At 53.0% G+C, this 15,339-nt stretch overlaps 1 protein-coding gene across 1 annotated transcript; it reads right to left on the reverse strand.

The window, feature by feature from the left end:
- Positions 1-1,480: 1,480 nt before the first annotated feature.
- Positions 1,481-12,905, reverse strand: LOC102026773 (chromosome unknown open reading frame, human C17orf99). The gene is made up of 7 exons (XM_013505961.1): positions 12,819-12,905; positions 12,467-12,547; positions 6,115-6,154; positions 5,625-5,912; positions 2,881-3,150; positions 2,619-2,706; positions 1,481-1,713 (listed from the first exon to the last, which is right to left on the reverse strand). Exons 1-7 carry the CDS (start codon positions 12,903-12,905, stop codon positions 1,707-1,709), a joined length of 861 nt encoding a protein of 286 aa, XP_013361415.1. The 3' UTR covers positions 1,481-1,706.
- Positions 12,906-15,339: the final 2,434 nt, after the last annotated feature.

The raw sequence follows: 15,339 nt of genomic DNA on the forward strand, positions 1-15,339 counted from the left end.
CTCTTCCTTCCCATTTGAGCTAAGCCTGTAGTGGGGTCGAGGGCCCACCACCACCACTTTCCCATTCTTGGGCGGAGTGGGGGGGCGTCCCAGGCCTCGAAGGGTGAGTGGCTGCAGTCTCGCAAGTACTAAGGCAGTGAAACAGGCCCCCAGGGCACAGAGTTCCACCCAGTTCAGCTTCCTCTCCCCGAACCCTACAAAGGCCCAGAGCCTCAGGGCCCGGGAAGGCTGATCCTGCCAGGTGAGGGTGGCCGGGGAAGGGTGTCCCTCAGGGCCACACCCTGCCCCCAAGAGAGGAGCTGCTGACTTGAGCGTGAGCAGGATTCCGCAGGAACCCACAAGCCTTTTTCTTTTCTCTTTTTTGGCGGGGCACGGGCGGCTGTGCAGTGCATTTGAGATACCATCTCACTATGTAGTCCAGGCTGGCTTCGAACTCAAGATACTGCAGCCTAGGTGTCCTGAAAGCCAGGATTACAGGCCCGCACCATCACCCTGCCACCCCGCCCTTCTTTCCTGTTGTTTGGTTGATTAGGTTTTGTTTTTGTTTTCTGTGCTAGAGATTTTGGGGATCCATGCTGAGCGCTGAACCAGGGGCCTTTGCACTGGACTTCATCTACACCTCTTTTCTATTTTTTATTTTTCAGACAGGATCTCAGTAAGTTGCCCAGGCTGGGCTCCAAAAAGTGAAAACTTTGATCCTCCTGCCTCACCCTTCTTTTTTTGTCATTAAATGCAGTATTTTGTGGAGTGTGGTGGCACATATCTGGAATCCCATCTGGAATCCCAGAGCTCAAAGGGCTCAAGCAGGAGGATTGCCATGAGTTCAAGACCAGGCTGATACATAGGACGTGATACCCTATCTGAAAGAAACAAAAAATAAAAATAGATTAATTTTTCAATTTTTTTTTATTATTTTATTTTATTTTTGTTTTTGTTGTTGTTTTTTGTTTTTTTTTTTCCCAGTACGGGGAACCAAACTCATGACCTTGCACTTGCCAGGCAGGCGCTGTGCTGCTGAGCTAAATCCCCAGCCCCAAATCCCCAATATTTTATTCTTCCATCCCTCTGCTTGCCCTGCCCTTTTTTTTTTTTTCTTTTTTCCTCCCCCTTCTCTTTCTCCTTCTTTCTTGTTTTTTTGTGTGTTTTGGGGACAGGGCCTTACTAGATGGCCCAGACTAGCCTTGAATTTGTGATCATCCTCCTGCCTCAGCCTCCCTAGTGCTGGGATTACAGAGAAACACCACCACACCCAGCTAAAAATAAATGTTATTGTGTGTGTTTAAGGTATACAACTTGCTGTTATTAGATACACACAAAAAAAGGTTCCTGCAGTGCAGCAGACGAACTTGTCCCTTATCTCAGTTACCTAATTTTTTGTTTTTGTGGCAACTGCAGCTAAAAGCTACTCCTGGGCCAGGGATGTAGCTCCGCGGAACAGCGCTTACCTGGCAAGCGCAAGGTCCTGGGTTCGATTCTGAGTGCCAAAAAAATACATATAAAAAAATAAAATCTCCTAGGTTAGCGTGAGTCCTACACACAGGACAAGGCTACCACCCACGTCTTCACAGCCTCCCGAGTCCCACACGCCGGCTGCTGTGTTCTCAGACCGTGTCTCCCCTTGTCTCCCGCCTGAGGCTCCTCTTCATCCCAGAGGAGGTTCCTTCCGTAGGGCGCAAGGGCAAGGCCAGGGCTAGGGCAGATTCCGCTCACAACCTGGACCACAATGGACGGCAAAGGAGTAGGTGCTGGGGTCCCCTCAGCCACCCTCTCCCGCAGCCTTTGCAGGGGATGGGGCAGGGAGCATGCACAGCCCAAGGAGGCAGAGGTGGCACCCCACCTAAGGAAGGGGGCAAGCGCTGGCCTCTGCCACATGCTCAGAGGGAAACAGGTCTCCGTGCCCCATTTTACAGAAGGAAACACGAGGCCTAGATAGGTGACAAGGTCGCCTTTGAGTCTGGCCTCTGCAAAGGATGGAGCTGGAGGCGGAGAGCCCCAGGAGAGACAGGTGCCAAGAGCAGAAGCCGGAGGGGGCGGGAGCGGCCACTACCTAAGGCCAGCCCTTCCTGAGGTCACACAGCACAACGACACTGTCACTGTACGTGTCAAGGAGGTGGTGGCCTTGGAGAGGGGATCCTGCCTCTTGCCACCACCTGGGAAAGGCTGACAGTGCGACTGCGGGAGGACAGAAGGTCCAGGCCCACCGTGATCGCCAGGCGGCCTCACCAGGCCTCAATAGAAGGGAGGAAAGCGCCCGCCCCAGGTCTCCCGACACCATGGCAGGCGGCTGCAAGCACTGTTCAGGTTCAGGTGTGCAAGGAATGCGCATGCCGGGGTGGCCCTCAGCCTGAGAGGCTCTTAGTAAATGTGTTTTTTCTTTGAGACAGGGTCTCACTGTGTAGTTCTCAGGTCTCACATAGTTCAGGCAGGCCTTGAACTATGTACCCAGCTCTCAGCAATCCTCTGGCCTCAGCTCCTGAGTGCTGGCGTCACGGGCATGCGCCACTATGCCTGGCTTGGGAAACGTCCTTGAGTTGTGGCTGTGGTGCCTTTCCAGCCCAGGTGGCAGCCCTGCCCCACACGCCAGTCGCCCTGCTTGACACCAGGCACCCACTGCTTACCTGGTCCGGCCCAGCATCCCGGAGGCCATAACTGCGATGGAGACGAGGCTGCTGGCCAGCACGCGTGCGGGTCCCTGGGGCAGCTCCCCTGTGTGGGCAGCAGAGGTGGCCAGGCTGGGCTTCCTTTGCAGGGGCCGGGGAGGCTAGGCTGCTTGCTGGGGCCCTTCCCTGCCCTGGGCAGTGGCCTCCTGGACACTTGGCACGGCCCCCTCCCAGCCCAGCAGTGCCAGCTGCCCCTCAGGACACCGACTGGCCCTCTCACCTGGGGGCACCAGTGTGAGGGCGCTGCTCTGGACACCGACGCTGTTTTCAGCCTGGCACTGGAACCAGCCCGGCATGGGGGGCAGCGGGAAGGAGAAGTTGGCGGGCTGCCCATGGGGTGGCCTCTTCTGCTTGTGGACCTGCCCATCCTTGCTGACCAGGCGGTAGGTGATGGGTGGGCTGCCCGAGGGTGCCCAGCAGGACATCTCTGCCCTGGGACCTGATCCTCCACTGTGCACGGTGACATTAGCCTGCAGCTGGGACACTGGCTCTGGCAGGGTGAGAGACAGTAGCACAGGCATGGCTGAGAGATTTTAACCTCCTCCCTGGGAAATTCCCAGTACAAGATGCTTAATGAACCTGGAAGTGTGGTTCTGTCACCTCCCGGCGGCTGGCCAGAGTGTCCCTACTGTGTGCCAGGCCCTCTAGCCTACTTCCAGTGGGCACTGTAAAATTTCATTTTTGGTTTTGCTTTTGTGTGGTATATTCCAGTTGTCAGACTTAACAAATAAAAATACAAGGCACCCAGTTAAACTTGAATTTCAGATAAACAATTAATATATTTGTTTTTGTTTTTTGGGACAGGGCTTCACTATGTAGTTCTGGCTGGCCTTGAAGTCACTATGTAGCCCACACTGGCCTCGAACTCGCAGTGAGCCTCCTGCCTCAGCCTCCTGAGTGCTGGGATTACAAGCATGCATCACCACACTTGGCTCTAACAATGAATAATTTTTTGAATTGCAAAATGTAAAATTTATGTAAAATTTACCTGGCACCTGTAATTTTAAAATTATAGGAGGATATCATTTCAGGCTAAGCTTCTGAACTTCCAGGCTAAAAAATAAAAATGGAGTCACGCATATTGAAGTTCCAGGTCACCACGCCGAAACAAAGCTGTTTGTCTAACTTGAGAAATCAGGATTCAAGAGAAAACAGCCAAGTTTTCCAAACAGGCTGATTCCAACTGACATGTTAGTGATACTCTTTCTACACTAATCCTTAGCCAAAAAAGGTGACCTAAAGCAATAGAGTATGAATCCATCAGGTCTTCTCTTCTTTTCTTTTTTTTTTTTTTTTCTCTTCAGTGCTGGGGATACAAATTCCCAACCTTAGGGCAATGCTAGACAAACACTCTACCACTCAGACCCCCAGACCTCCAGCCTCCATCAGCCAGTTTCAAATTCTGTCCCTAATTTTTCCAAGAAGGGCCAGGGACATAGCTCAATGACACAAGCGCCTCCCTGGCAAGTGCAAGGTCCTGAGTTTGATTCCAGGTACTGCCCCCCAACAAAAATACATGACATTTGGCCCTTTAGCTCTTCCATAATTTCTCCAAGAAAAATAACTTTGAAATGACCAGTTCACCTTTGTCCTTTCCCCTTGCTTTCTGCAGCCTTTCTCTGTCTAGAAAACCAAGCTCTGAGGGCCGGAGGTGCAGCTCAAGGGCAGAGCACGTACTTAACACACACAAGGCCCCGGTTCCATCCTCTGCACGATAAAGGGGAAGGGAAAAGGCCAGCTTCTGCTCAGCTCACCAGATACTCATCCTGTTTTATGGAATGAAGTGTTGTCTGATTCTAGAATGAAAATTAAAGTCCATTAAGATCAACAAACTAGGGGCTGGGGATTTAGCTCAGCGGCACAGCTCCTGCCTGGCAAGCGCGATGTCGTGAGTTCGATTCCCAGTACTGGAAAAACAACAACAACAACAAAAATCAACAGACTAGGAGAGGAGCTGTAGCTCAGTGGTAGAGCTCTTGCCTGGCAAGGACAGTGCCCAACCCTGCCATCTATTAAATACTAAGTGTTCCTCATTTAATCCCTTCTACACCCTCAGGAATGACCTTGCTTACTTTCTTTCTTTCTTTCCTTGCTTATTTGTTTGTTTGTTTGTTTTTGGTTTTTCTCTGGTACCAGGAACCGAACTCACGAACTTGCGCTTGCCAGGCAGGCGCTTTGCCGCTGAGCTAAATCCCTAGCCCCTCTTTCCTTGCTTATTGAGACAGGGTCTTGACTTTATAGCCCAGGCTGGCCTCTAACTCATGATCCTCCTGCCTCAGCCTCCCAAGTGTTGGGGTTACATGCACAGCCACCATGGCTGACTTTAGGGCCCTATGATAATCTTTGCAGAAGCAAGCAGCCCAGGCCTTGAGGTTGAGTGACTCACCCTGTACCCCACACCAGCCCATGGGGGGCTCTGAACCCTCCTCCTCTGGGCCCCAGGCCTGGGCACCTCCCCCTCAGGGTGCCTCTCCTTGTTGGTGTAATCAGGATGTGGGCAAAGAATGGACAGGAGTCCTGGTCCCAACATAGGCCAGGCAGCGCTTCTGTTCCCACCTAGGACACGTGTGCAGATTGGAACAGAAGTGGGGAAGGTGGATTTGTAGGGACAGAGTGGGATTTGAAGCCAGCGTTAGTGTGGGGCAACTTCCTGGGCCGCTAGAGCTTCAGCATCCACAGCCTCGACTCTACTGAAATAACTGGAGAAGGGCACCCGGCCTATCAGCTCCAAGTGCAGCCCCCCTGCCTCTGCCCTCCACCTTCCGGCCTCTCTCTGGCCTCCAGCTCCGCCAGGAGATTAGGAGATTGTGTCGTGGGGGTCTGGCCCCTGTGGTGCCTGGCCCCACAGTACTGACTGCAGCCTGCGGGCGAGCAGCTTGGCCTTCAACCTCACCTCTACCCTGGCCCTTGCTGACCCCTCTTAGTACCCACAGTTGCGCCCCGGGCTCCTGGTGCAACACTCACTGGCCCACAGCTCCCAGTACATCTGCAGCCGGGTGCTGCTCCAGCGCGGGCCGGAGAGGGAGGACGCCTGGCAGGAGTATGTGAGCAAGTCTGGGCTGGACTTGAGCGTGACGTTGATGCTGAAGGAGGCGGGCTGGTGAGTCCACACCACCTTCCTGGCCACCTGGATGCCCTGGCTGGCGAAGAGGGAGTAGGTGATGGGCGGAGGTGCCGGGGGTGCTTGGCACGTTAGAAGAACTCGGCGACTTTGGGGGTAAACCTCCAGGACTTTGTAGGCAATGGAGATTTCTAGGGGGTGAAACAGATGGGACAGGAAGAAAGAAACCACGATTAATCAAGCACCTTAAGAAAATGCGTGGTTTAGCAGTTCCTCAAAGTGAAACGAAGAATTCCCACAAGACTCAGCAATTCCACTGCTAGACACGCAGCAGGAAAGCTGGAGCTGGCTCTCACAGATACAAGTGAGCACATGTCTCCAGGTGCGAGGTACCGGAACGAGAGGTAGAGACAGCCTGAGTCCGCATCAACAGCTGAATGGATAAACAGCATGTGGAAGCCAGGTGTGGTGGCCCACACCTGTACACCCAGCACTCCAGGAGGATGAGGCATCAGGACTGAAATCGGAACCTAGCCTGGTGATATAGTGAGACCCTGGCTCAAAGTAAACAACAAAACGTCTGGGGATATAGCTCAGTGCAAAGACCCTAGGTTTAATACCCAGTACTGAAACCAAACCAAACACCCATGTGGTAGAGCCATGCAAAGAATATTATTTACTTTTAAAGAGTAACATGGGCTGGGCGTGGTGGTGCACACCTGTCGTCCCAGAACTCAGGAGGCTGAGGCAGGAGGATCATTGAGAGTTTGAGACCAGCCTGGGCTACAAAGTGAGCTCAAGGCCAGTCTGAACTGCATAGCGAGACCCTGTTTCAAAAAGACAAAAAAAAAAAGAGTAACATGGGTTGGGGATATAACACAGTGATAAAGCACATACTTGGGATGTGAAAGGTCCTACGTATAGTCCACCACGCCACAATAAATAAAAAATCCCTACACATGCTACAACACAGATGATCCGTAACTTTATGCTAAGCCTGACCACTAAGAGAAAAACGATTATATGAGTCCATTTATGTATCAGGTCCACAATAGGAAAATTCAGAGGCAGGAAGCAGACTGGTGGCTTGGGGCACAGAGGAGAGAGTGGGGAGCCATTGTTCAGTGGGTATGGGGCTTCCTTTTAGGGGGATGAAAATGTTTTGAAACTAGGTAGACGTGGTGCTGGCCCAACAAGCTGAATGTACTGAAAGTCACTGTTACCACTTTAAAATGGTTTATTTTTGTAATTCCCACACTCAGGAGGCTGAGACAGGAGGATTGCTATGAGTTCAAGGCCAGCCTAGGCTATAAAGTGACTTTAAGGCTGACTTGAACTGCATAGTGAAATTCTGTCAAAAAAAAAAAAAATAATTTTTTGTTGTGTGAATTTCACCTGACCAATAAATGGAGAAAAGCCTGTTTCCTGCTTCAAGAATTTTTTGCCCAGAATATTCCAGTACAAGATACCATGAGAGTTGGGCATAATGGTATAACTCTGTAAGGCTGAGGCAGGAGGATCGCAAGCTTGATCCAACCTGGGCAACTTAGTACTTAGCAAGACCCTGACTCAAAATTAAAAGGGTGAGGATGTAGCTCAGTAGGAAAGCCCTAGGTTCGATTGCCAGCACAAAGAAGAGGAAGAAGGAGGAGGACGGGAAGGAGAAGGAGAAGGAGGAGAGGAAGGGGAGCGAGAGAATGTATGTGCTCAGGCAGGCAGGAAAGCATTGCAAGGCAGGTGGGGACACAGGTGAAGAGGACCAAACCCCTGGATCTGTCTCTGGATGACCAGCCTTGCCCACTGTAAGCCGCAAGGGACAGGCACACGCCGCGGCCCCTGTCACGTCCCTGGTCTCTGCCCTGAGAAACGTACTACTTGTTAGCTGAATGACTCTCTTAAATCCAATGGCAGTGGCTGCCTGGTGCCCTCTCTGGCTCTGAGACCTCCTTAGGGGACACAGGTGCTCACCCGGATGCTTGCAGATACCTGAGCTGCCACCTGCAGCCTGCAGGATGGGTCACATGCAGCGTGGACAGAGCTGTCCATTCTGAGTCTGGGCTGTGGCCTCCCTCCAAGCTCAAAGGCCCGGTCATGCCAGCTCCACCACAGGACCCGGGACGCAGGGGCGACAGCGAGGCCCCTGCACCTGAGCAGTGAACACCTGGTTTCAGAGGACAGGGAGGGGGCTGGGGCAGAGGGTGTGACCCCGACCCATGAGAAGCTTCTCAGGACAGAGTCACAGCCCAGCCGCGTGGGGCTGAACGGGCAGAGAGGGGCAGCTCCAGGGAAGCAGGGCTTTTGAAGAGTAGTGAGATAGCTACAGGAGGCTGGCATGCTCAGCGTGCCCCAAGCTCTCTCCTGCCTGACTGGGAGCCCTCTCCCAGCCAGGGATCCTTTTACAAGCGACTTTGCTGTTTTGTAGGCAGACCCTGGTGTTGACCTTGATGCAGAGAGAGCCTATGATCTTCCTACTGGGCCTCACGCTGCCCTTCCTGACCCCCCAGGACAGAAGTCAGGACTAAGCAAAGTCACTTTCTGAATGACAGGTGAGGACAGAAGGGTGTGTTTGTTACCAGTGGGCATCTATGCTCTTCTTAAGAATAGTGTGCCTGGGCATGATGGTAAACCCGTACAATCCGAGCACTCTGGGAGGCTGAAGCAAGATTACAAGTTTGAGCCCAGGCTGGGGAATTTAGGGACTAGGTGAGACCGTGTCTTAAAATAAAATACAGCCTGGCATAGTGGCACACACCTGTAATCCCAGCACTTGGGAGGTTGAGGCAGGAGGATTGCTGTGAGTTTGGGGCCAGCCTGGGCTACATAGGAAGATCCTGTTTCAAAACACCAAACCAAATCAAAACAAGCAAGTAAACAAACAAACAAAAAACGCAAACCAACCAAACAAACAAAAAATCCACACTGCAATGCGCAGGACAGCCCCTCAAAAGCTTCTCAAAGGAGAATGAGCCCCAAAGATCACAGTATGGGACTGAGAGGGCCCTGGACATCAAACAGCAGGCACCCTGGGCAGGACTCCTCCTGGCCCAGGGCCACTCAGGCACCAAGTCAACAAACACGTCCTCATCTGTATCTATCTATCTATCTATCTATCTATCTATCTATCTATCTATCTATCTATTTATTAGAAACAGGGTCTCACTTTGTAGTCCAGGCTTGTCTCGAACTCATGGTGATCCTCCTGCCTCAGCCTCCCATTTGCTAGGATTACAGTATTACACCACCACACCTGGCTTTACTTCTTTAATAGTTTCATGAAAACCCCCATTTTGGAGGGGATACTTTGTTTTAAACAGTCACATGCAAATTTTTTTTTTTTTTTATCTTTTTGAGACAGGGTCTCGCTATGCAGTTCAGGCTGGTCTTGAGCTCACTTTGTAGCCCAGGCTGGTCTTGAACTTGCAAAGATCCTCCTGCCTCAGCCCCCTGAGTGCTGGGATTCTAGGCAAGCGCCACCACACCTGGCCTCATGCAAAATCTTGATTTGAAGAAAATACAGCTATAGCAGTGTTGAAGTCATTCTCTGGGGCATTGTTTTGTGGACTTCTACTAATGATTTTGTCAGTGAGCCCCTTGGGGAGAAGAGGCCTCCTCCTGAGGTCCAAAGATGGTTTCAGGGGCCAGTCTGCCTCCTGTTGGGGCTGTGAGGTCCTGGGCCACAGTATGGCTCCACTTGTTTTTTTGCTTCTTTCACGAAGGGAAATGTTCTTAACTTATAAAAGAGAAAGAGAAAACTTCCTTTCCATTTCAATGGCTGTGAATAGAAACCTGATTTGCCTAAGTGTACAGAGAGGAGCCTTTTACAAGGTACAGTTTGCAAGAGCAGAAGAGCATTCACTTTTTCTTTTTAATGGTGCCAAAAAGTTGGTTTGAAAAGTGCAGGGTAAAGGGGTATGGGTAAACTAACTCTGTAGAGCAAACTTGGGCAGAACAAAGAGGAAAAAGAAGGTAAAATCAAAATGTGGTGTGGGCTATCACGCAAACTCAAGCATGATAGCCAGAGCATTCACTTTTTATCCTAAAGAGACTTGTATCTTTTTTCTTTTTGATTCTTTAGCTTATGGATCTAAACTGAGAGCAGTGGTGTGGCGGTGCACACCTGTTATTCCAGCACTCAAGAGGCTGAGGCAGGAGGGTTATTTTGAGTTTAAGGACAGCTGGAGCTACACAGAGTTCAAGGTCAGCCTGAACTACATAGCCAGAGACCTTGTCTCAAAAAAAAAAACAAAAAAAACCAAACAAGATAATAATAGTAATAATAGTAATAATAATCTGAGAGCAGTGATACCCGCCTGTAATCCCAGCTACTAGAGACACTGAAACAGAAGGACTGCAAGCTCAAGGTCAGCCTGGACAATTTAGTGAGACCCTGCATTAAAAAAAAAAAAAAAAAAAAAAAGCCAGCGATATACCTCAGTGGCACAGTGCTCACTCAAGGCCTTGGTTTTGGTCCCCTACACTGCAGGGGAAAGAAAAAAAAGCAAAAGGAAGCAGGAAGCTCTTGAGGACCTCCACCCAGGCCCCGGGCTGTGGTGTGTGTCCAGGTGGTTCCGAGGCCCAGTCTCCTGTCTCTGGGATAACCAGAGGCTGGAAATTCGAGTTCTAGAGACTGTGCTTCCTTGGACCAGTGTAGGGCAGCAGGGTCTGATTTTGAGCGAGCAGTGCACCTCTTCAGAAATGAATGTGCCCTCCAGAAAGATTCTGGCCAAGGTGTTACCACGACACTTCCAAATGGGCCTGGTTAGGAGAAAGGGTCGTTACCAAGCAGGTGGTTCACTGAACTCTGATCATCGGTGCTGGGTGAGTGGGGGGCTCATAACAGCATAGAGATGCAGCGCTCTGGCCAGGACTTGCCATGTGACAGAGGGAGAGAGCCAGGAAGAGCTTCTCCTCACCTCCGCAAGGAAAAAGCCCCAGCAGACACCTTGATTTTGGACTTCTGGCCTCCAGGACCGGGGCAGAGTGAAGTCCTGAGGTCACTACAGCCCAGTGTGTGTGGGGGGGACAGGACACTCCCAAACGCCCCTCCCAAGTGATCCTAGGTCATCTGGGACCCTCACTCTGAGAAACACTGGGCTGTGATCACAGCACTTCGGGAGACAGGCTGGAGGGTTGTAAACTCACGACCAGCCTGGGGAATTAAGAGGCTTAGTGAGATCCTGTCTCAAAATTTAAAAATCCTGGAGATGTAGCTCAGTGCAAAGGCCCTAAATTCTATTTCCAGTACTGAAAAAAACAAAACAAAACACCACGCATTGGTCACTTCTGTATCCTGGGTCTCTGCTCATTCCTGTTTCAGACCAACCTCAGCCTCACATCCCCATCTGCAGAGTCTCAGCTGCAGGACGCACCCTGGCAGGCTGGGCTTTATTTAGCCAGCGCTCCAGCAGGTGTGGCAAACAGCTGCCGTCTCTTCAAGGGCTGTACTCCTGTCCCATCCCGTCTGCACAGTACCCGCAGCCTGCAGAAGCGCCCGTGGCTTGCTTCTCATCCGAAGTGAACTCTGACCTGCTGCAGAAGGTGCTTACTTTTCTACTCCTCTGCCCACTGGGCCCGCTAGAACGAGGGTTTTGTCTCCTTCTCCCCAGGGCTGGAAGAGTGGCTGCCACCAAACAGGTGCTCAAGGACATTTGGAACAAATGAACGCATCATTTGTCAGTCGGTCTCTTAGGAGTTTAGTTACCAGGACTTGGTCAGTAAAAATCTGAGAAGTCAGGGTCTGAGCTGGAAGGGAGGCAGGGCCGTCCCTCCCCAGGTACTTTCCTGTGTCTCGGCCGCTGGCTTCTTGTTTTTAGCTGCAATACTAACAATGTGCTTATTTTTACAGCAAATGAGGAAATGGTAGTTTAGCTTCTGCTTCATTCAAGTGAGTCGTGCGTCACCACTACCTGGTACCTACCCTTAAGCAGAACTGGGGATGCTGAGCTTTGTGTGCTGGTGACCCAGTGACGCAAGGTAGGGACCAAGACAGGGAGGTGGGGGCTGGGGATGTAGCTCAGCGGCACAAATGTCTGCCTAGCAAATGGAAGGTCCTGAGTTTGAATCCTGGTACCAAAAACAAAACAAAAAGAACAACAAGGAGGGGAAGTGACCCAATGCCTACTCACCCCAGCAGACACAAGGGCTTGAGGTGCCAGTGAGGGATAACAGTGGGGGTGGGGAGCAGCCAGAGAGATGGAGCTGGCTCGAAGGAGGGAGTAGGCCAGGCCACGGGGTCAGGGGGCTTCCCTAGTATCCCCTCCTCCCTGGCTCTGAACCAACCTGTGTGATTTGTGGAGAGGGAGAGAGAGAGAGAGGGAGGGAGGGGGGAGGGAGGGAACAGGGAGGCCCAATGCCTCAGGCTGCCTCCCATGCTGGACCCTGGGGGATCTTGACTGCTCTACAGGCCCCTCCCTCCTGGCCAAGGTGTCACCCAAACTCCCCAGCTCTCTCTGGGTTACAACACTTGGCAGATCTGTGAGGCACCTGGAGGAGCTAGTGCTCCAGATGAGGACATGGGGTAGAGTGACCAAGACACCCCCACACTCCAACCAGCCAGCCTCAGCAGTCATCCCTGCCCTGGCTCCCTGGGATGCCCCCTCAGCCTGGTCTTCCTTTTCCATGCCCCCAGGATCCTGCCAGGATCTAGAATTGTCCAGCTGCCCCCTAGCACCCCATTCTCACCCCTGCCACCTCCTCCTGTCCCCAGCTGGATGCCCTTGTCCCTGCAGGAAGTGGGGCCACTCACCTTCTGCCGGGCCTTTGGAAGAACTGGCGGCTGTAAGAGAGGTGGGGTGTCAGGGGGAGGCTGCGGACAGCCCAGAGCCTCCTGCGAGAAGGGAAGGGGGCAGGCATGGGCTGACTCCTGGTAGTGAGGCCGCAGGTCTCAATCAGCACGGTTGCTCACGAAGCCCTTTGGAGCCCCAGGGCATTTGGGATCTTCAGCCCATTTTGCAGAGTGAACAGTGGGCCAGAGCGACAAAGGAGGGACAGCCACACGGGCAGTAAGAGGATTGAAGCCCAGATCCTGGCTTTCAGAGGAGCCCGCTGCCCGGGGCCTACCTCTCCTGCGCTCCCTGCATTCCACACCCTAAACCCACCTCCTGGGGGCCTTGGCAGTAGACACCCCACAGTTCCCCCACGGGCTCACCCAGTGTGGCCAAGCAGAGCAGCTGAAGGAGTCTCATGCCTCTGAGGGTGTGGGCCTTGTGGCGCCTCTGCTCAGCTTTCACAGCCTCCTAGGCCTGGGCCCCTCACCTTGGGGCCCTGGGGGTACTCCTGGTGGCTGCCTGCAGTGAGGAGATAACCTTGAGGCCACAGCTCCCGGGGCTGGGCTCAGAGAGCCCTACAGCCAAAGGCCCCACACTCCCCAGGGAGCAGAAGGAAAGAGTTGGGCCGGTCTGGAGCACATTAGGCCTGATTGAGCTCGGCAGTCACCTCTGAGCGGGGCCCTAGGGCTCACTGGCAGGGGCTGTCCACATCCTCACCTCTGAACTGGCTAATGGGTTACATCACGTGGGAAGGGCAAGCTGAGGTTGTGCCTGCTGAGTTCCAGAAGAGGCCATATCCCTGATTATCTGGGTGGGCCTCATGTGATCTGCAGGGGCCTGACAAGGTGGCTTCAGAGAGCCCTGGGCCATACCCCAAAGAAAAGCAGAGAGAAATGCCAGTCTCTGCCCACATCTTGCTGGGTCATATCTGACCTGGGCTCCTGGTCACCCCAGGAGTGTGATGCAATGTGCCCAAGGCCCTCAAAGGGGCAGGGTCCTTCCTTGGCCCAAGCATGGGGATGACCTTGAGCAGGACCCAATGCTAATCTGCACAAAAAGGAGACCGAGCCGCATCCCTGGGTGGTGTGGACTGGCCAGTGTTTTGCAGCTGAATTACCTGGAGAGATTGGTCAAGGTGAACAGAGCCTCTCAGAGGCTTAAGGCCAGGCCAGGGCCGGACACTCAGGGCTCGAGGGATGCAGGGCGGAGGGAGCAGGTCCTGCCACCTCCACAGCGGGCCACTGCCACCTTCAGCCTGAGGCTGCCACACAAGCCAAGGGCTTTCAGGACAAGTTTGGTGTCTGTGAAAGAATCACTGGCTTTGACTGCTTCCTCCTGTTTGATGTCCTCTGAGCCAGGCAACTGATTGTTTCCAGGGGAGCCTGTCCAGGGAACCTACTCCCTGCCCCCGGTATAGCTTATCGGCCCAGGGATGGACTTGACCCACCGAAGGCCAGTTACGGCCCTCTCTCAGTGCCTGGTGGCATCAGGAAGCTGCTTGCAGGGCGACCTCTGCTGGCCGGAGAGTAGCAGGAAGAGCTGGTATAGGTGTCAGGAAGTCACGTGGTGTTGGCCCCTGCTCCTGTCACTTGCCCCTCATGGTCCTGACGTGTGCCCTGGGTATGGAGCCTGTGTCCTCCTGCTACCCCTGCAGCCTCAATGCACGTGTATCATTTTCTTTCTTTTTTTTTTTTTTTTTTTTTTTTTTTTTTTGTCTTTTTGAGACAGGGTCTCGCTATGCAGTTCAGGCTGGCCTTGAGCTCACTTTGTAGCCCAGGCTGGTTTTAAACTTGCAATGATCTTCCTGCCTCAGCCTCCCGAGTGCTGGGATTACAGGCGTGTGCCGCCACGCCTGGCCCACGTGTATCATTTTCTTAATTCCCAGCAAAATTCCCTTCCAAAGCCTGTCTTCGGGTCTGTTGGGAGTGGAGTGGGAGGAGGAGAGGACTGAAAGGAGACTCCAGAGGGGTCTCAGGCTGTGGCCAGCCTGGTGTCCAGAGGCCCAGACACTCGTGTTTCCCCATCCGGGCTCCGGCATCTCCGAGGAGTCTCGTCAGTGTGTTTGGGGGCCAGAGTCAGGAGAGTCCCGGGTAATGCCCAGGACCTCTTCCCTGGGCCTTGGTGAAATGAGGCAACTTCCTGCTGCACCATGGTCCCTGCCTAGGCACCACCTGTTTCCTGGTCCTCTGGTTGCTCTGGCCCTCCTGTCTCGGGCTGGGTCTCTCCCCAGCCAGCAGGGAGGGGGATGGCTGGTCAGGATGCCCCTGCAGTGACCCCTGAGATTACTCACAGGTTCCTTCTATGGAGTCCGGGTGTTCCCCAAACTCTCCAGGCCCCCAATACGTATTATGTTCTATTATTTTTGCCCTTTGTGGGCCAGTCTCCTCTACAAAGGCCTTATGGGTGTGTCTGTGTTTCCTCGTGTCCTCCTGTTCCTGGAAGGGTCCCTTGGCCAGCAGACCTGGGGAGGCCACAGAGTACAGGCAGGGGCCCCTTAGGGCTGGGTGGGGAAGAGGGACCCCATAGTAATGGCAGCTTTGAGGGTAGCTCTGGGCACCCAGCTGTCAGGACTTTTAATCACTCCCTGAATCTTCTCAGGCCCTCAGAGAAGCATGGCTTCTTCCCCCTTCTAAGATGAGCACCCCAGCGCCAGCATTTAGTGAATTCCTGCCACTAGGCCTGTCTTCTTCATGGCTCCTATAGAGCACATGGGCATGCATGAGGCTGGCTCTCAAGGTTTTTCATGAAAGGATGTGACAGTCATTATAAAAGGCCCAGATAGCTGGCCATGGTGGCCCATGCCTGTAATCCTAGCTATTCAGGAGGCTGAGGCAAGAGGATCACAAGCTGG

Source organism: Chinchilla lanigera, unplaced genomic scaffold (genome assembly GCF_000276665.1).
Source record: "Chinchilla lanigera isolate Chin_1 unplaced genomic scaffold, ChiLan1.0 scaffold00105, whole genome shotgun sequence".
NCBI lineage: Eukaryota > Metazoa > Chordata > Mammalia > Rodentia > Chinchillidae > Chinchilla > Chinchilla lanigera.